General features: G+C 38.5%; 1 protein-coding gene across 1 annotated transcript in view; it reads left to right on the top strand.

Moving 5' to 3' along the window:
• Positions 1 to 19,907, top strand: part of TBC1D2 (TBC1 domain family member 2) — a 78,132-nt gene that overhangs the window by 52,415 nt on the left and 5,810 nt on the right. Inside the window, exons 8-11 of the mRNA XM_074196773.1 lie at positions 2,993 to 3,180; positions 6,395 to 6,871; positions 11,433 to 11,553; positions 14,989 to 15,174. Of these exons, the coding sequence (XP_074052874.1) occupies positions 2,993 to 3,180; positions 6,395 to 6,871; positions 11,433 to 11,553; positions 14,989 to 15,174 (972 nt within the window). The remainder of the gene's footprint in view (positions 1 to 2,992; positions 3,181 to 6,394; positions 6,872 to 11,432; positions 11,554 to 14,988; positions 15,175 to 19,907) is intronic.

The raw sequence follows: 19,907 nt of genomic DNA, 5'->3' as shown, positions 1-19,907 counted from the left end.
GATCCAGGAACAGAAGCAGGTGGAGCCCATAAGCAGGAGCCCCCAGGGCATGAGCCCATTGAACCTAGGGAGAGGAGTGAAGAGATAGAGACTGCAGAGCTCTGTCCTCTGCCCCTGGAACAGGACTCTGGGGCTCTGACCACATTGAGATCATGATCCCAGTCTAGGCCCCCCATAGAACAGCAGGGGCCCCCTCTACCTCAGCCCGTGGCAGAGGGGGGCTCTTATGGTCATTCACAGACCAGGAGGGAGGATAGAGCCTCACATACTGAGACTATTGTGGGAGTGTCCCAAAAGCTCAGGAAGAACCCCAAAACAGGCTTAGGCTGGGAAAATGAACAAGTAGAGAAAAGAAAGGAACACCATTGAAAAATATTTTGCAAATGAGATCAAGAAGGATCAAAATACTCAGTCTGAAGATGAAGAATCACAAGCTTCTACATCTAAAGACTCCAAGAAAAACAGAAATTGGGCTCAGGCTATGACAGAACTCAAAAAAGACTGAAAATCAAATGAGGGAGTTAGAAGAAAAACTGGGAAAAGAAATGAGAGAGATGCAGGAAAAACATGAAAATGAAGTCAGCAGCCTAGTCAAGGAAATCCAAAAAAATGCTGAAGAAAATAGCATGCTAAAAACCAGCTTAGGTCAAATGGATAAAACAGTCCAAAAAGTGATGGAGGAGAAGAATGCTTTAAAAAGCATAATTGGCCAGATGGAAAAAGAGATAAGAAAACTCTCTGAGAACACATCCTTCAGACAAAGAATAGTATTCAGGGAGATTGATGAATTTACTAGAAATCAGGAATCAATACTTCAAAACCAAAAAAAATGAAAAATTAGAAGAAAATGTGAAATATCTCGTTGAAAAAACAACTGATATGGAAAACAGACTTAGGAAAGATAATTTAAAAATTATTGGAATACCTGAAAGTCATGATCAAGAAAAGAGCCTTGACATTGTTTTCAAAGAATTACTACAGGACAATTGCCCTGATATTCTAGAAGCAGAGGGCAAAATAGAAATGGAGAGAATCCACCGATCCCCCAGAGAAAGAGATCCCAAAGAACCAACCCCTAGGAATATTATAGCCAAGTTCCAGAACTCCCAAGTAAAAGAGGAAATATTACAAGCAGCCAGAAGGACACAGGTCAAATATCGTGGAGCTGCAGTCAATATCACACAGGACTTAGCAGCAACTACATTGGAAGCTCGTAGGGCTTGGAATATAATATACTGGAAAGCAAAAGAGCTTAGAATGCAGCCAAGAATCAACTACCCAGAAAGGCTAAATGTCCTCTTCCAGGGAAAAAAGATGGACTTTCAATGAACCAGGGGAATTTCAAATGTTCCTGTTGAAATGGCCAGAGCTGAACAAAAGGTTTGATCATCAGATACAGGACTCAGGTGAAGCATAGAGATTGGAGGAGAAGAGGAAAATATGACGGACTTAATGATGATGAACTGCATGTATTCCTGTATAGAAAAATGACACTGATAATACTCATATGAACCTTCTCAGTTAATAGAGCAGGTAGAGGGAGGTTTTACAGTTGAAGCACAGGAGAAAGTGGAATTCGAAGATAAAATATGGTGTAAAAATGGAGTCAGTAGAAAAAAAAGGGAAATGTAATGGCAGGAAAAAAAAGGAGAGGGGGAATAGGCCAAGACATTTCATATAATAAGATTTTTCTTTATTACAATGAGCTATTGCAATAATATGGAAGGGGGAATGAGGGAATCTTCATTCTCATCAGAGGTGGCTAGGAGAGGAAACAGCATATATACTCAATGGGGTATAGGCATCTGGAGTAAGAAGGAGAGAGTGGGGACAGGAGGAAGGGGGGGTGTGAGTCATGGAGGAGAGCATGGACCATGGGGAGAGAGTGGTCAGTTATAACACATTTTCTTTTTTACTTCTTGCAAGGGGCTGGGATTGGATGGCCTGTCCTGGACCATAGGGCCAGGTGGATAGTAGGCATAAAGGGTGGTATAGGGGCTCAGGGCCTCTTGGCCCCAGAGCCGGGGATCTGTCTGCTGCGCCACTCAGCTACCCTACAGCAGAGTCAGAGTGAAAGGAGAAAGAAAATGTAGTACATGGTAGTGGAGAAATACAAAAGGAGGGAACTGTGATCAGCAGTAGCAACAGTGGAAAAATATGGAAGTAACTTTTGTGATGGACTTATCATAAAGATTGTGATCCACCCACGACAGAGTTGTTGGTGTTGGAACAAAGACTCAAGCACATTTTTTATTATTATTATTATTATTTTTTGGGGGGGTGCAGGGCAAATGGGGCTGGGTGGCCTGCCTGGGTGATCATTGGGTGTCTGAGGCTGGATTTGGGCCCAGGTGCTCCTGGCTCAAGGGCCAATGCTCTATCTGCCACCCAGCCACCCCTACTATTATTACTATTTCATTTTATTTTGGGTCTTTTTTTTTCTTTTTTTTTTGGTTTTTGCAGGACAGTGGGGTTCAGGTGTCTTGAATGTTACACAGCTAGTGATTGTTGGGTGTACGGGGCTGGATGTGGGCTTGGGTGCTCATGGCTCCAGAGCTGGTGCTTTGTCCATTGTGCCACCTGGCCATACCTACAATTATTACTATTATTTTTTTATTTTAATTTTTTCTCTCCCCTTTACTTTATCGCTCAAGCAAGTCTATATTTATGGGGAGAGGGGGTATTTCATTTACTCTTAAACAAGAATATTTTATTAATGTAAAAAAACCATTATTTGTACAAAATGAGAATAAATATTAAATAAAATTTAAATAAGTAAATAAAGAGATTAGAAGTATAATCCGATTGTCATCTAATTAATTTTAAACATTGATAACATGAAACCTACTACTGTTAGAACACATTTTAGCATCATACTGGAATGTTAAGAAGAAAATTGCTTGAGATTTGCAATTGCCTATTTCTGATCTGATGTCCAAGTGCAATACCTCTGACATTCCTATTGTGCAATCTTCTTTGTCACCTTCTTCAGTGTGCTTATCTCCAAGCAAAGAACTGTCAAATTGAAAGCAAATACCTCACTGTGTTGCGGAAGCTACAAGTTATGTTGCCCAGTGAGGACAATGAATATGGAGAAATGTTAAAGAAACTGATTCATGAAGCACTACAGTGGGATGTAAAAGAGGGAGCAGCGGACTCCATGAAATTGAATCCTATCAGGTAAGGAGATTTACCTGTAAGGAATATGCCCTACTCCTACCTATCTTTAGATCTTGGAAATCCCTTTGGTCCTTTACTGACTATTTCTACATAACAAATCAAACAAATCCTACCCCATGACACATATCTGTGTTTGACAATGGCAAACTTTTCAGTAGTAGAATCCAGGAAAAATGTGTACAGCCTCTGCCTGCCAAATAAACCTGAAAGAAAATGATGAAACAGGAACCAGAGGAGTTAGTGTTAGGGATGGACTGAGGATAAAGAGCTGGTATTAGCCACCATCCTTCCATATCTCAAGGAATTTAAAGATGTCAAGTGGACAGCTACTAAACTCTTTTAAAAGTGTGATCAGTGCGGGGGCAGCTAGGTGGCACAATGGATAGAGCACCAGACCTAGAGTCAGAAGGACCTGAGTTCAAATGTGATCTCAGATACTTAACAATTATGTAGTTGTGTGAAGTTGGGCAAGTTACTTAACCCCATTGCCTTACCAAAGAAAAGAAAAGAAAAGAAAAGAAAAGAGTGATCAGTGGCACCTGATCCAGTGTTAAAAAGATAACAATCCATTTATATTTTCCAAGATAAGCAGAAATTTAGTAGGCATAGCTAGTAGGTATACACATTGTAGGATATATGTTGATTGTAAAAGACAGGCCTGACCTCTGATTTGAATGTTAACCAGGATCAGGATCCTGTCATTTCCATGAATCCTGGGTTGGCAACACTGCACATAGGGGAGCAGTGAGGTAAAGTAGAATGAGCCCTGGCTCTGGATTCCAGTCTCCCCCTTGACACTGCTGTAGTAAGACTTGGGCAAATCACCTTCTGTAAAATGAGGAGGTAGGACTACAGGGTCTCAGGATTCTTCTAGCCCTGTATCTATGTTCCTACAGGCAGTGAAAGAGGTACCTATAAATTATGTCAATGATACTATATGCTAAGATAGGATTGGGTAAATCTGGAGAATCGTAGACTGAAAAGAACCTTAGCACACAGAATGCTGAGTTTTAGACATGAAAGAGATTGTGGAATGTCAAAATTGCAGAGATCCTTCAAAATCATCTCTACCAAGATTGTGGATTTTGAACATAGACCAAAGACTATTACCTTTAATTTTTTAAAAAACCGTTATCTTATTGTATAATTTTGCTATCTCATACTTTTTTTTTCCCTGTAAGGATATGGTTTCTTTCTCATCACATTCAACTTATATCAATGTATATACCATGGAAACAATGTAAAGACTAACAGACTGGGGCGGCTAGGTGGTGCAGTGGATAAAGCACCAGCCCTGGAGTCAGGAGTACCTGAGTTCAAATCAGGTCTCAGACACTTAATAATTACCTAGCTGTGTGGCCTTGGGCAAGCTACTTAACCTCATTTGCCTTGCAAAAAAACCCCTAAAAACAAGCAAACAAACAAAAAGACTAACAGACTGCTTTCTGGGGTGGGGGTGGGGTGGGGGAGGGAAGTAACATTAGGGGAGAAAATTGTAAAATTCAAAATAAATTAAATTTAAAAAGAGAAAACAAAAGACTTACCTAACTGCATAAATAAGAGCACTCTTGAACATAAATTTTATCCATAGGCACTATCTCCTTTTTATAAACTTTTAATTTCTTATTTATTTAGGTTTTTGCAAGGCAAACGGGGTTAAGTGGCTTGCCCAAGGCCACACAGCTAAGTAATTATCAAGCGCCTGAGACCAGATTTGAACCCAGGTACTCCTGACTCCAGGGCAGGTGCTTTATCCACTATGCCACCTAGCCGCCCCTTAAACTTTTAATTTCTATTTGTAGTTAATAAAGAATCTTTCACCCTTTTTTAAAAAAGTAATATCATAAGCCAATTAAAAGAACAAGGAATAGTTTACTTGTCAGATCTATGGAAAGGGAAGCAGTTTATGATCAAAGAAGAGATAGAGAACATTATAAAAAAACTGGATAATTTTGATTACATTAAATTTAAAAGTTTCTGCACAACTCACTGCAACCAAGATTAGAAGAAATGTAGTAAGTTTGGAAACAGTTATTTTAATTAGTGTATCTGATGGAATACACATTTCTAAAATAGAACTGCTAGGTGATGCAATGGATAGAGCACAGGCCCTGGAGTCAGAGGGACCTGAGTTCAAATCCAGCCTGACACTTAATATTTGCTTAACTATGTAGCCTGACTAAATCACTTAATCTCACTATGTTACAAAAACCAAAAAAAACAAAATATATGGAGAATTGAGTCAAATTTATAGGGGGAAGCAAACAGGTCGTTCCCCAATTGATGAATAGTCATAGGATAAGGAAAGAAAATTATTTATAGTCATTTGAAGTATTGGTCTATCATTATTGATTATGAAAATTAAAATTAAAACATCTCTGGGGTATCAACTCATGCCTCTCAGATTGGCCAGTATGACTAGAAAGAAAGGTGATCAATGTTGAAGGGGATGTTGGAAAACTGGGACACTAATACATTGGTAGAGCTGTGAACTGATCCAACTTTTCTAGAGAGCAATTTGCAATTGTACCCAGAGGGCAATGAAAATGTGCCTGACCTTCTATCCAGCAATACCACTATTAGGTCTATAACCTGAAGAGAACATGAAAAGGGGTAAAAATCCTACATATGCAAAAAATATTTGTGGCAATTCTTTTTGTGGTGGTGAGGAATTGGAGATTGAGGGGATGCCCATCAATTGGGAAATGGTTGAATAAATTATGGTCTATGTATGTGATGGAACACTATTGTTCTATTAGAAATCAGGAGGGATGAGATGTCAGAGATGCCTGGAAAGACTTGCATGAACTAATGCTGAGTAAGGTGAGCAGAACCAGAAGAACATTATACACAATAGCAACAATATGGGACAATGACCAACCTTGATGGACTGGACTTGTTCATTTTAACAGTACAATAATCAAAGATAATTTAAAAAAAAAGATCATCTCATCCTACTCATTTTACAGAGGAAGAAATGAAGGCTATGATAAGAATTCCACTTCTTGCATAAACTTGAGTGATTAAGCATAGGCACCTAATAAATGTATTTTTCTTTCCAGCCCAAAGATAAGCTTGGTTATAGAAGTAAGTTGTTACCAGGAGCTATGAAAATCATTGGGTTAAAAATTTATGTTCTTAGTCTTTTGAAATATCTATGAAAATAATCCTACCTATATAATGATACCCTGCCAACTTTTTGTCTTCTCAACAGTGAATATGATGACTATGGATTCATGACTGTCCCTGATTATGAAGTTGAGGACTTAAAACTTCTGGCAAAAATTCAGGCTCTAGAGATAAGATCTAATAATCTCCTGAACCAAGAGGCAATAGAGAAACCTCTCCGTGAGAAATGGAATGGTATTGGGGAACTTACACCTTCTGCAGACCTAAAGCATCTGATCCGTAGTGGCATCCCCCCTGAGCACCGCCCCCGGATCTGGAAGTGGATGATAAGCCTCAGAGTCAGGGCCATCCAAACACCCAACCATTATGACTTACTGCTCAAAAAATGTGAAACCATGGAACACCCAGCCTTTCGGCAGATTGAGTTAGACTTAAATCGCACCTTAACTAACAACAAGCACTTCACAAGTCCCACTTCAATATTTATCTCCAAACTGAGAAGAGTACTACTTGCATTCTCCTGGCAGAACCCTACAATTGGCTATTGTCAAGGGCTGAATAGGTGAGTTTATTTGCCCCAAACACTGGTAAGCCCCAAAGTACACAGCTGTGTTTAGTTATACTACTTAGTACCTCAATGCATAAGAATGTAAAAAATTAGCAAGTGCTTTTAATAAGAACTCTGAATTTTGATCAATAGTGACTTGAGGACCCTCACAGTCTCTAGGCATTCTCAACATCTTTTGTATGACAAAAATCCCACTGAGCTCAAAGCAGTTTGCAAAAATTTTTCTCCAGAATCATTAACTTAAAAATTAGCTTTAAAATATGATATACCATTCAGGAGTTTTCAGAAGAAGGGTGTCTGCATCAAAATAAAAGTATTTCATTTAAGTGACATAAATTTTGTGTTAAGCTAAATTTCTTTTCCTGAATTATGGGTTTTTGTAATTATCAGATTCTGAATTTGGTGTTTAAGTCACATATTTAAAAGTAATTTTGGAGGGTGGCTAGGTGGTACAGTGGATAAAGCACCGGCCCTGGAGTCAGGAGTACCTGGGTTCAAATCCAGTCTCAAACACTTGGCCTTGGGCAAGCCATTTAACCCCATTTGCCTTACAAAAAAACCTAAAAAAAATCTAAAAGTAATTTGAGGTTTTTGATCTCTTCTTTTTAATAACACATTTAAATATTTTCCTTTTTTCTATAAATTGCCACTACTTAGCATTGACTTTGCTTGTTTGGAGCAGTGGTTTGTCAGCCTTGTTGATGGAATGAAGTGGGCCCCATTTCCTGGGGCTTTTTGGGTAATGACCACCTTGTTGGATGTGTGTTCTAGTGCTCAAACACACACAAGGGCATAAAAGTAAATCACCTGGTCCTTGACCTTCATCCAGTCTGGTCTGCATCTCTGCAGCAGACCTTTGCTCCCAAATCATCCAACCTCTTCTCAACCTGGCTACCAAGAGCTATGACCTTGGGCCAGTCCATTCTCACTGTTGCTACCATTTCCTCTGGAAAAGGAGGGCTCTGGCTGCTTGTGCTCTTCTCAATCCAGTGAACCTATTAACCTCAGACATGTACAGGATTCAAGATAGACCTTTAAAATGTATTAGATAGGGGCTACTAGGTGCCACAGTGAATAGAACACTGGCCCTGGAGTCAGGAAGACCAGAGTTCAAATCCAGCATCAGACACTTAATAATTACTTAGCTGTGTGGCCTTGGGCAAGTCACTTAACCACATTACCTTGCAAAAACCTAAAAAAAAATGATTAAATAGGTAGTAGATGGAGAAGAACATTCCCTAAAAGAAAAATTGCATGAAGAAAGCTAAAGAAAGCAAAAAATTAATAGGAAAAATAGCCTGATCTGTAGCAGAGATTTTTTTTATATTAAAGAATAATGGAAATAAAGTCAACTGGAAAAGGTGGGGACAGATGATAGGAGCCTTGAGTTCCTGGCTAAAGCATGCAACTTTGATTCAATGGGTATTCATTATAGCTATTAACAGCAAAGAAAACATCTCTCAGATGGGGTTGGAAGAAAAAGGAAGAGTAACAGTAGTGAGCCTAATTAAAAGGTAGTCCAGACATAAACTGATAAAAGTCCCAGACAAGACAGGGTATTGGCAGCGGATGTGGAATATAAAAGGCAAATTGGCAGATAGCAGGGTTTAGTGGCTGGAATGTTAAAATGAGAAAGATAGAGCAGACTGTGAGAGTCCTTCCCAGGCTTTTGAGCCTTGATGATATCAGGGACAGAAATAAGGAAATTGCATAGGATTTTAAATCATGTATGGGTCTCTTTTTTGAAGAGTAAGAAAGGATTAAGATTTGAATTTGTTTATCTCTGTAAGGGCTCTTTTTTATTGGCTTCATTTGACAAAAATTGTTTTGTATATTACGCTTACTAGGTTTGAAGTTACCCAGTTTGGCTTCCTTACTTAATAAATTCAAATAAATAATTTAGTTGGCATGACCCAGGAAGGATCTAAGGAAATGGCTCATATTTGTTATCTTACTATTTTCCATTAAAGTCTACTATCTGGTGTCAAAAGTCATAAAGAAATAGGATAGATTCTTCTTTCACTCAGTCTTTCAGCAAGTATTTCCTGAATGCTTACAATGCAAACAATGTTCTCTTTCCTTCAAAAAAAAGAGGTAGAGATAACAGCAAAGCAAAGCTTAATTTATTGTAAAAAGCAAAATTAAAATTTGGAATGATGTGAAGTGGCTCTTAACTTATATCTAGATTTTATGCTACTATATGTATTTTTCCAAATTATATTTTCACTTTAATTTTCTGTGCAAATGTAGACAATTCTCAATTTAAGTATTCATAATTGTAATTTAATTAACAAGTATTTTTTAAATAGAAAAAATTGTTTAAGTATGGGAACATGTTAATCATCTTGGAGACATTAGTTATTTGTGTAGATAAAACTGCTCTTTGAGTATGGATAGTAACTTAACTAGCCCCACCTAGTGGCAACTACTAAAATCATTGGTTTAGTATTTCAAAACTGACTTCTTGAGTTTTGGAAGAACAGCTGATGTAACTCCTGTTTTGTGCTAAGTAATTTATATATATTATATCATTAAATATCCTCAATTTTCAGTTGAGGAAATGGAGGCAAATATAGCTTAAGAGGTCTAAACCTTGACTTGAACTCAGTCTTCCCAACTCCAGGCCTGTCCCATACCACCTCCCTGCCTAGTTGAGTGTCTTGTGTCCAAAGCTACATCTTGACTCTTGTTTGCATATTTGGCACCTTGTTCTTTTTTAGTTGTAGTTCTGTTAGCAGGCAAGGATGAATGGCTTTGGCTTCCATTGCTTTCTGTCTCCCAGTGCCCAACACAGTTACTCCCTTGATCTGAAGGATTCCTCTGCAACAGTTAGTAAGTGGTGATCTTTTCATCATTGATCTTTTCTTCCTCCTGCTTTGCCTGTGTCCCCCTCTTTGTTGGAAGCTTCCCCCCTCTAAATCTCAAACTCCTCAGCCAATAGTGGAAAGTGCATTGGAAGTTAGACTCAATTCCAGCAACTATCTTGGTGGCCCCCATTTTGTGTCTGTAAAATAGAGAGGTTGAATTAGATGATTTTTTTTTGTTTTTTGTTTTTTTGGTGGGGTTTTTTTGTTTGGTTGGTTTTTTTAGTTTTTGCAAAGCAATGTGTGCCCAAGGTCTCACAGCTAGGTAATTATTAAGTGTCTGAGGTGGGATTTGAACTCAGGTACTCCTGGCTCCAGGGCCAGTGCTCTATCCACTGCGCTACCTAGCCACCCCAGATGATCTTTCATATAAATATAAAATAAATTCCAAGAAAGCAGCCCCTACAGAGGAAAGCATACTGATTTTGTAATCAGAGGACCTGAGTTTGAATTCTAGTTCTACTACTTGCAACCTTTGTGACTTTGTGACTCTATGACCTTCATCTTCCTCTGTAAAATGAAAGTGTTGGAGTAGATGGTCTCTAAGTTTCCTTATTAATCAAAATAAACAATTCTATGAGCCTACCTTTTAGCCCCAAATTCCCTGACTTTATGGAAATAATGGGAGACTGACAAATCCTTTCCTGAATTCCAGGTGAACCATGTCTATGGCATTCTTCTGATTTGCTACTAATAGGATTATAGATCAAGAACTGAAAGGGAGGCCATCTAAATTTCTTGGAGACTTGAAATTATTTCAAGAATCTAATAAATAAACAAGCATCCATGTGCTCTCTCTCTCTCTCTCTCTCTCTCTCACTATCTCTTCACCATCACTGGGCTTCATTTCCCTTTTTATGTTCTTTATGCTACCCTTTTGAATTGGGGAACCATCCCCCTCTGCTGAACAAGACAGAAACAAACTAGGTTTTTAGTAATTTCACTTTATCTGTCTCATCTGTTAACATTGCAGCACCTTTCTCCAAGCAGTTGTGCTGCTCTTTCCATCTCCTAATTACTCCAAATGGAGTTCTAAATCTGTTTTTTTTTTCCTGTTCTTAGCATTTTACAAGCCTTAACTCACATTGGCCTTTAGTTTTCCTGACCCTGTTTTCATAGATTTTTGCTATTCTTTTATTCATTTAAGTTATGTACTACAATTTTCCTTGTTTAGCATGTTTTAAAAATATAAACTGTCTCTAGAATAATTAAGAATTGTCTCATTTTTCCCACAACTAAATACTTTAGCCAAGTTTACACAGGCAAAAATCTGAAGATATCTCTATAGTCAATTTTTCTACTTTGTCAGATAATTCTGACCAAAAGAACTGTATTTTTTGGTTTTGACTTAGATTGTCTGGGAATATATATGAATAAATAAATAGATGTGAACTGCCATTTTACTTTGGTTACATATATCTCTGATCTCCAAAGCAGAGTTGTCACAAACCTATAGTTCACTAACATTAAAAATAAGTAAAGAATCCATATCATTTTCCAAGTAACCCATTGTCAGAGACCAACTTAAGAGTGTTAACCCTAACAATTCTGTATAACCAAGGCAAAACTTAAGATCTTCTCCCCTTTTTTTTTGACCACAAGAAAGTCAGCTCTTTTGCTCCAGATTGTATCCTGAGGACCATTACTTTTGTATTTTTAACATACAATATTTGTGTTTCTTCATAATATAGGTTGGCAGCCATTGCCTTATTGATTCTAGAAGAGGAAGAAAGTGCTTTCTGGTGTTTAGTTTGTATTGTTGAGACCATAATGCCAACAGACTACTACAGTAGAACTTTAATAGCATCTCAGGTGAGTAAGAAGGTCTTAATGATGCATATTCAACCTAAGCTGAACATGTGGATTTTTCTTTGGGACCACAGAGCTTTGGGCACAACAGTCCTCTACAGTATCCTTGGCATTAGAAATTATGTCCTTCATCATCCACCACCAAGTAGGAGTCTATATCATTTGCCCCATAGACTTCCCAGAACCCTACTAGGTTCTGGATATCGGTATTGGTTATTAGGACTTGCTGGAAATAATATGGGAGCTCTTCCAGTAATGGATGGAGAGAGACTGCAGTCAGTTTCTTTATCCACAAAGTGAGCAAGATGAACTAATGTGAGTAAATTTGTTTCTAAATATAAGAAAAGAAAACTGAGGATTTCAGAACAACCCTAGGACACCGGTAGCAAAGGTTTCCATTTTGATTTCACCTATCATTATCAGAAAAGAAATGTTTGACTTTTTTGGCTTTGAGTTAATTTCCTATAAATTGTGGAGAGTTGGAAAGTAGACCAGGAGAAAGCATCTGGATATCCTTCAGGAACAGCATTGATGGCTACTAAAAAAAAACACAAGCTAATGTCAGTATTGACTGATTAGATAGTATTACCTTGGGCAAGTTCTGCTCATTGTTAATTAGTGAAATATGATACCATCAGTGCATATGACATTAGTTCTCTGTTCTTCACAATTTACTATATTGGTCTGAATATTGGCTATCATCTGCATAAAAAATCTGGCAGTAGTGAACCTTATAATTAGTATGTTTTTCCTTTCAAGGATACTGAGCCAAACAATATCCTACATATCCTTAGTACCACATTGCATGGTTGGTCAATCCCTTACTAAAAGTGTTACTGTTTACAATAGCCTGGAAACATATCCAATGCCTTTTTAAAAAACTATTATATCCTAAAGGTATTTCTTCCTTGGGATAGTGTCATAAGAACCTTGGGCTTGGTATATACCAGGCATAGAACAATATGTAGGTTTGCTTGTAGAGGTTTGAAGAAAATCACAGTTAGTAAACAGGATCACTAAACTGATTTTAGAGCTCATAATGTTCCATGCCCTCAGTTTTGATTGATAAATTTTGACACATATTCTAATCTGGCACCCTTTTCAAAAGTTTTTACTTTTATATTAAATTAAACTAAAATTTAAAAAGAAGAAAATCTCTTCTCAAGCTGGGGAAAAAAAGGACAAAACCCTTAATGCAGTAGCCAAATAAAATGAATTCCCAGTCTGTCTTATTCTGTATCTTGTCTATTATGTCTCTGACAGGGGTGGGCAGAATAGTGTAACCCTGGCATGGCAGTGGGCATTGAATTGATTTGACAAGACTTCTTCACTTTACTTGGGTTTCTCTGAAACTGTCTGTTGTGGCACAGTGACATTCCTTTCATATTTTTATTGAGATATATTCCAACTGATGAACACTCCTTTAGTGTCCTGTTGTTTTCGACTACAAAGTACATGTGTGGGGCCTATCCCTGCTTGATATATTTGTCCTGCAGTGTTTGTAGACCAAATCAAAGGATATATGCCAATAAGCATAGTCCACATTGACTAATTCATAGCTCTTCTAGTAAAGTGTGAATTAATGTGCTGGTATTCACAGCTTCTCTGATACCTGTCATTTTTGTTAGTGATTAATTTTTTTTCAATGTATCCTTGGTGTCTGGCACATCATGAATGCTTATTAATGAATGCTTATTAATCTTAAAAAAAAATAATATGGGGCAGCACCATAATGCATAATGCTGGGCCTGGAGTTGAAGAAGATTCATTTTCCTAAGTTTAAATCTGGCCTCAGATACTTAATTAGTTATAGATATTTTTATTTAGCTCTATGACCCTGGGCAAGTTGCTTAACCCTGTATGTCTCAGCTTCCTTATTTCAAAACTGAACAGGAAAAGGAAATGACAAAACCAATCCATTATCCTTGCCAAGAAAACTCCGAAATAGTCAGATGTAAAAGAAAATGACTGAAAAAAAAAAAACATAAAAGATGAAATGTTTGAAGAAAAGGGGAATGTCACAAATTCAAAATGAAATTGAAGTTATATTTTAAGATGTATTCCCAATTTACCTTAAGCAACTTTTAGTAGACATCCTTTGTTGTAGGGGAAGACAGAATAATTCAGAAAATGTAATTGTCATCTTTTACTGCTCACTTAACAAAGAGACTTCTGATTAGAAGTTAGAAAATGATAAGGAAAAAAATGACTGAGCCCCATCAGTAATGAGTAAAAGGATACTTTTGATGTTATTGTCCCCCATATTTTTCATCCTAAGAATGTGAATTTCCTTACATTTCTAGAGACTAGAGCTGGGGTGAGGTTGAGAGAAGAATCAATAAATACCTGCCTCAGATGAAAAGAAAACAAACTTGATTTTTACCTCAAGGTTTTGATTTCATGATGGAAATTTCATGAATCTCAGAATCAATTGTTCAAAACTCCTACAAGTTGGGTTTTTAAAAAAAATTTTAGGTGGCCCATGGAAAGGGACCATTGACTAACTTTTCAAAAGATTTTAAGTCTGTTAAATTATCTCACTTGATCCTAATAAAATTCTTTAAAGTAGTTAGAATAGGTATTAGATTCCCCATTTTACAGATGAAGAAACTGAGACTTGAAAAGCTTAAATGATTTCAAGGTAATGCAAATAGGCAAATAGGCTAGGCAGTCCTGAAATCCCATCTTCTGAATCCAAGAACAGTGCTCCTTCTACTACTGTCTAGCTTTGTGGTTTTCTCTCTCACCACTTTCTCTGTGTATCTCTCTATACCACTCACTTGCTCTCTCTCATATTCTTTTATTTAATACTGTCTTGTTTTCCTTCTCCATAATTCAAACAGCTCATGAGTTTAATGTTTTATATTTTTCTCTCAAAAAATATGTAGCCTTTTATTTTTGTGTGATGTATAATTGATTTTTTTTTTCCTAAGGGTCTTTGACCATAGTGGAAAAACATGTAGAGACTTCAATTTTCAATCTATCTATTCCTTTATAATTATAATTTTTGCCATATGAAAGATATGGTAGTGGATAGTGAGAGCATTAAAAAAAAAACTATTTTTGTAGGGGTCAGGGGAGAGAAGCAAGATTAGGGGAAAAATTGTAAAACTCAAAATAAATAAAATCTTTAAAAGGAAAAAACAAACTATTGCTTGAACTCCACAAATGAAGGGACTGAAAAGCCACATGAAAATGCAAAATATACCCAATCTGCTAAATTCTAGTGAGTCAGGTACTGTTTTGTCCATCTCCAAGCTCAACTCTGACCAAAATGAAATTTCTGTTTTTGGTAGGTCTTTCATCTCTGAAGAGCCTCCCTGCTCTGAGATACCATTGACTGAGAATTCTGAACATTATCTAAGGAGCAGTACAGATAGTAAGGCCTTCCCAGGATTATGAGTGATGAGTAATGTTTACCTCTTTGGTTCTCCCCAGGTAGATCAAAGGGTTCTCCAAGATTTTTTATCAGAGAAGCTTCCCAGGTTAATGGCCCACTTGGAGCAGCACAAAATCGACCTCTCTCTGATCACCTTCAACTGGTTCCTTGTGGTTTTTGTGGACAACCTTATCAGTGACATACTGCTCAGAGTCTGGGACTCCTTCCTGTATGAAGGAATTAAGGTAGGAGCTTCTCTCTTTTTCAAACTCTGGCTTTAGGGGTTTCCTCAACCCAGTAAGCAATAATGAAAGAATCATTTTGTTCACCCCTGGCCTAGTGCCTGCTCACTTCATCCTGTATTTGTTTTGACTAAAAACTATTTCTAAGTATTTATTTGCCAAACTGGTATAACAGTTCAAAAAAACAACTGAATTTTCCCTGTTTTTGCATTCTACTGCTATAAGAAAGCTTCCACTATCCCTAAAGGCAAGATATAGTCCCTTTTTCTTTAATTGATTGGTGAAGATATGAAGAGTAGACAACTAGCATTTTCTCTTACCCATTTGGTCATGCAAGGGTAGCTTCAAAATGATAGATGAAGTGGGTGGAGCCAAGATGGCAACAAGAAAGGATCACATCTTAGGCGTTCTCTGATAAAACTTATAAACTAAGGACTCTAAATTTTTGAGAGACAGAATCCACAGAGGGACCCAGTGAGGCAGTTCTCCCACTCAAGGTAACCTGGAAAAGAGCAGAAAGACTCTGCTCCCTGGGGTCAGAGGGGCGGCCCACCAGAGGGGTGGCCCACCAGAGTGAAAGAACTTCAGCCTCCCGGAGGCAGCCCCAGGGCACTGGGAGCCCTAGCCCACAGCAGCAAGGGAGTCTCCTGAGCTGTACCCCAGGGAGCACTGGGCACAAAGTGGGGGAATAGTGGGGGACCTCTGCCAGAGCTAGCATGTGGAGCCCAGCCCTCAGGGCACAGAGTGAGCAGAGCAGCATGGTCTTGCAGCAGCCCAGATCCAGAAACAGAAGCAGGCAGAGCTGGTAAGCAGGAGCCCCCAGGGCATGAGCCCATTGAGCTGAGGGAGGGGAGTGAAGAGAGACTGCAGAGCTCTGTCCTCTGCCACTGGAACAGGACTCTGGGGCTCTGACCACATTCAGAACCTGATTGCAGTCTAGGCCCCCCCACAGAACAACAGCCCCCCCCCCACATCAGTCCCATGGCAAAGGGGGGCGCATATGGTCATTCACAGACCAGGAGGAAGGACAGAGCCTCACACACTGAGACCCTTCTGGGAGTGTCCCAAAAGCTCAGGAAGCACCCCAAAATCAGGCCCAAGCTGGGAAAGTAAGCAAGCAGAGAAATAAGAGGAACACCACTGATATTTTTCAAGTGAGCCCAAGAAGGATCAAAACACTCAGTCTGAAGATGAGGAAGCACAAGATTCTACATCTAAAGACTCCAAGAAAAACAGAAATTGGGCTCAGGCTATGACAGAGCTCAAAAAAGACTTTGAAAATCAAATGAGGGAGATAGAAGAAAAACTGGGAAAAGAAATGAGAGAGATGCAGGAAAAACATGAAAATGAAGTCAGCAGCCTAGTCAAGGAAATCCAAAAAAAAAAAATGCTGAAGAAAATAGCATGCTAAAAACCAGCTTAGGTCAAATGGATATTGAGGAGAAGAATGCTTTAAAAAGCAAAATTGGGCGGATAGAAAAAGAGATAAGAAAGCTCTCTGAGGAAAACAAATCCTTCAGACAAAGAATAGAATTCAGGGAGATTGATGAATTTACCAGAAATCAGGAATCAATACTTCAAAACCAAAAAAAATGAAAAATTAGAAGAAAATGTGAAATATCTCATTGAAAAAACAACTGATATGGAAAACAGACTTAGAAAAGATAATTTAAAGATTATTGGAATACCTGAAAGTCATGATCAGGAAAAGAGCCTTGACATCATTTTCAAAGAATTACTACAGGACAATTGCCCTGATATTCTAGAAGCAGAGGGCAAAATAGAAATGGAGAGAATCCACCGATCCCCCAGAGAAAGAGATCCCAAAGAACCAACCCCTAGGAATATTATAGCCAAGTTCCAGAACTCCCAAGTCAAAGAGAAAATATTACAAGCAGCCAGAAGGACACAGTTCAAATATCGTGGAGCTATAGTCAAGATCACACAGGACTTAGCAGCAACTACATTGGAAGCTCGTAGGGCTTGGAATATAATATACCAGAAGGCAAAAGAGCTTAGAATGCAGCCAAGAATCAACTACCCAGTAAGGCTGAATGTCCTCTTCCAGGGAAAAAGATGGACTTTCAATGAACCAGGGGAATTTCAAATGTTCCTGTTGGAATGGCCAGAGCTGAACAAAAGGTTTGATCATCAGATACAGGACTCAGGTGAAGCATAGATAGTGGAGGAGAGGGGAAAATATGAGGGACTTAATGATGATGAACTGCATGTATTCCTGTATAGAAAAATGACACTGATAATACTCATACGAACCTTCTCAGTTAATAGAGCAGGTAGAAGGAGCTTTTATAGATGAAGCACAGGAGAAAGCTGAATTCGAAGATAAAATATGGTGTAAAAAGAGTCAATAGAAAAAAAGGGAAATATAATGGGAGAAAGAAAAAGGAGAGGGGGAATAGGCCAAGATATTTCATATAATAAGATTTTTCTTTATTGCAGTGAACTATTGCAATGATATGGAAGGGAGGAGGCAAGGAGGAATGAGGGAACCTTTGCTCTCATCAGAGGTGGCTAGGAGAGGAAACATCATATATACTCAATGGGGTATAGACATCTGGAGTAAGAAGGAGGGGGGAGCAGGGGGGAAGGGGTGGGGATGTGAATAAAGGAGGAGAGGATGGACCATGGCAGGAAAGTGGTCAGATATAACACATTTTCTTTTTTACTTCTTGCAAGGGGCTGGGATTGGAAGGCCTGTCCACAACCATAGGGCCAGGTGGATGCTTGGCCTAAGGGGTGGTATGGGGGCCCCAGGACCAGGGATCTGTCTGCTGCGCCACTCAGCTACCCTACAGCAGAGTCAGAGTGAAAGGAGAGAGAAAATATAGTACATGGTAGTGGAGAAATAAGAAAGGAAGGAGTTGCGATCAGCAGTGACAACGCTTGAAAAATATGGAAGTAACTTTTGCTATGGACTTACCATAAAGAATGTGATTCACCCATGACAGAGTTGTTGGTGTTGGAACAAAGACACATTTTTTTATTATTATTATTTGGGGGAGGGTGCAGGGCAAATGGGGCTGGGTGGCCTGCCTGGAGATGCATAGCAGGGTGATCATTGGTTGTCTGAGGCCAAATTTGGACCCGGGTGCTCCTGGCTCAAGGGCCAATGCTCTGTCCGCCACCCAGCCACCCCTACTATTATTACTATTCTATTTTATTTTGGATCTTTTTTGTCTTCTTTTTGGTTTTTGCAGGGCAGTGGGGATTGGGTGGCTTGCATGTCACACAGCTGGGTGATTGTTGGGTGTACAGGGCTGGATATGTGGCTCCAGGGCTGGTGCTTCATCCATTGCGCCACCTGGCCATACCTACAATTATCACTATTACTTTTTTATTTTAATTTTTTTTCTCTCCCCTTTACTTTATTGCTCAAGCAAGCCTATATTTATGGGTGGAGGGGCTATTTCATTTACTCTTAAACACGAACATTTTATTGATGTAAAAAAAAACATTTGTACAAAATGAGAATAAAAAATTAAAAAATAATTAAAAAATAAAATAAAATAAAATGATAAATGAAACAAGACAGTTTTTTTTTCAATGAGGTCAATGCTCTGAATAGACTGAATGAGGCAGACATCTTCATAGTATGAGGTAATGGCTTCTCTATTGTCCTAGAATGCTATCTCTTTCTCTTGTTTTGTTTTGTTTTTAGGTTTTTTGCAAGGTAAGTGAGGTTAAGTGGCTTGCCCAAGGCTACACAGCTAGGTAATTGTTAAGTGTCTGAGACAGAATTTGAGCCCAGGTATTCCTGACTCCAAGGCCGTGCTTTATCCACTATGCCACCTAGCCACCCCAAGAATGCTATTTCTTTCTGCTTGCTATAGTCCTGTTGTTTCTACTTAGCTGACAATTCCCACCATTAGAGTTACTTGCCTAAATCCATCCCCCCAAAAGAAAGATCACTATCTATTGAGTTATCTGATAGTAGGAGAGAATAGGGAAGATCCTTGGCAAAAGTAATATCCCTCTAGCCTTCTTTCATTAGCATAATTAATTTCTTAGTCTTGTTAATTGTCACCTTATATAACATGGAAAGTCAAATCAAAGCATGATATAGACACAGGGCAAGGTTCACTGCAGTCTTGATCTTTGGAAAGATGGAGTTGTAAAGAGAAGAAACTTGAGATTCTAGCCAGATAACAGACTCAGACTCTAGCTGGCCAGAGGAGACAGCAGCAGAGCATTGAATCAAGAAGATCTAACTGGCCATTGGGTTGTCTAAGGAATGTTTGTTGGGAGGTAGGAATGGAGAACAAAAAAACTTTAGCTCTCCTTTCTCCCCCACAGAAATTTTGAGCTCTCCTACTCAGAGCAAATGTTGCTTAAGTCATTTCCCTGTCAATGTCTAGTAATAGTTGCAAAAGTAATAACTCTTGTTGTAAATCTAGCATTTATATAGCATTTTAAGATTTTCAAAACTCTTTACAAATTTGATCTCCTTTTATCCAGCATTTCAAATATAGATTTCATAGTTTACAAAATGGTTACTTTCCACAATATCCTTATAAAGCATATGGGGGGAGGGAGCAGCTAGGCAGTGCAGCAATGCAGTGAATAGAGCACTGGCCCTGGAGTCAGGAGGATCTGAGTTCAAATTCGGCCTCAGACACTTAATAGTCATTTAACCCTCTTACCTTGCAAAAATAAAAGTAATAAATAAATAAATAAATGAAGTTTATAGGCAAGGGAAGTAATTTGCTCTTGGTTAC

This window comes from Macrotis lagotis, chromosome 8 (assembly GCF_037893015.1).
Source record: "Macrotis lagotis isolate mMagLag1 chromosome 8, bilby.v1.9.chrom.fasta, whole genome shotgun sequence".
NCBI classification, from domain to species: Eukaryota; Metazoa; Chordata; class Mammalia; order Peramelemorphia; family Peramelidae; genus Macrotis; species Macrotis lagotis.
This window is presented reverse-complemented; position numbering and strand designations above follow the sequence as displayed.